This window comes from Haplochromis burtoni, unplaced genomic scaffold (genome assembly GCF_018398535.1).
Source record: "Haplochromis burtoni strain Fernald_Lab_line unplaced genomic scaffold, NCSU_Asbu1 Contig_5652, whole genome shotgun sequence".
NCBI lineage: Eukaryota > Metazoa > Chordata > Actinopteri > Cichliformes > Cichlidae > Haplochromis > Haplochromis burtoni.
The window spans coordinates 1-1,580 of NW_024588013.1; the positions used below are offsets into that span (position 1 = coordinate 1).

A 1,580-nucleotide genomic window follows, 5' to 3' on the forward strand; every position below is an offset into this window, starting at 1 on the left:
GCAGTTACATTAAATTCAAACCACTTGATCTGCTCGTAATCAAACGATCTCACTGCATGAATAACACCGGTATCTGAATTTACTGAAACCAGCGAAGACACAGCCAGCCCATTAATGTCCCTCTCCTGCAAAAAGTAAGAAACGCGGGAATTTTGGCCCCAGTCTGCATCATTAGCACTCACGGTAAACACAGAAAGTCCAGGAGAGTTGTTCTCTGCGACAGCTTTAGTGTATTCTGAATGATCAAATTTGGGTGGACTGTCATTGACATCAGATACTTTTACGTTGATGTTCTTACTGCTTGACAGAGGCGGGGAACCCTGATCAGACACAGTTATGGTGAGATTATACTCAGGGATACTCTCTCTGTCTAAAAAGTCTTCAGTTACAATGGTGTAGTATCCTGTTAATGAAGACTCGATTTTAAAAGGTACGTCAGAGTTAATGGAGCACTTGACAGCACCGTTACCATCAGAGTCTTCGTCATCCACGTTAAGAACAGCTATCGTTGTACCTGGAGGAGAATCCTCAGATATCGAGTTCGAAAATGACATGAGCTGTATTGTAGGGACGTTGTCATTTTCGTCAGTTATTTGAATGAAAACTTTACATGTATCAGAAAAACCTCCGTGGTCACTAGCCTGCACGTTCAGTTGATAAGTCTTAGATTTTTCAAAGTCGAGTTTACCTGCGACTTTAATCTCTCCAGTTTGAACATTTACTTCAAAAAGTTGTTTCGTTTCTTTGGCGACATGAGCTATAGAATATGTTACCTGTCCGTTTACTCCTTTATCCGGGTCATTTGCACTCACAGTGGTTATCACTGTTCCTTCAGGAGAATTCTCTTTGACTTCTGCTTTATAAACAGCCTGGCTGCACACAGGCGAATTATCATTAACATCCAGAACAGTAATATGAATACGCACTGTCCCTGATCTCCGTGGCTCACCGCCATCTGAAGCAATCAGCACAAGACTGTGAGTTTCCTCTTTCTCTCGGTCTAACGGGTTTTGTAAAACCATTTCAACAAACCCGCCTCCATCCGGCTGGTTTTGCACTTCTAGCTTAAAATGATCAGAGGGTTTAAGTGTGTATTTTTGAATATCATTGTTAGCAACATCAGCGTCATCTGCACTCTCCAAAGAGAAGCGAGTCCCTAATGCAACACTTTCAGCAATTTTCAAGCCAATTTCGTCTTTGGGGAACGACGGACTGTTATCATTTATATCTGTCACCTCCACTGTCACACGATAAAGCTGGATAGGATTTTCTAAAATCACCTCGAAGCTGAAGCTACAGGGCGTCGTCTTTCCACACAGTTCCTCCCGGTCGATTCTCTCTTTAATAACAAGGATGCCTTTGTCTTTGTTTAAATCCACATACTGTCGGCCTCCTTTTGTAATAATACGAGCTTTACCTGAAATCAGCCTCGCAACATCCAAGCCTAAATCTCTCGCAATGTTTCCGACAAACGATCCTTCGGCCTGCTCCTCCGGGATGGAATACCGAGCCTGACCAGCCACTGCGCTCAGCTCGATGAGACAAAGAATCAACACCAGCGCTTGCCGTCGGCCTCTGTC

The 1,580-nt window shown here is 43.5% G+C and overlaps 1 protein-coding gene across 1 annotated transcript; it reads right to left on the minus strand.

The window, feature by feature from the left end:
* Positions 1 to 4: 4 nt before the first annotated feature.
* On the minus strand, positions 5 to 1,580 carry LOC102296505 (protocadherin gamma-A11; the record flags this gene model as incomplete). The annotated part of the gene is given in 1 exon segment (XM_005953580.3): positions 5 to 1,580. A coding segment is annotated over 1 exon segment (1,576 nt), but the record flags the coding sequence as incomplete, so codon positions are not given.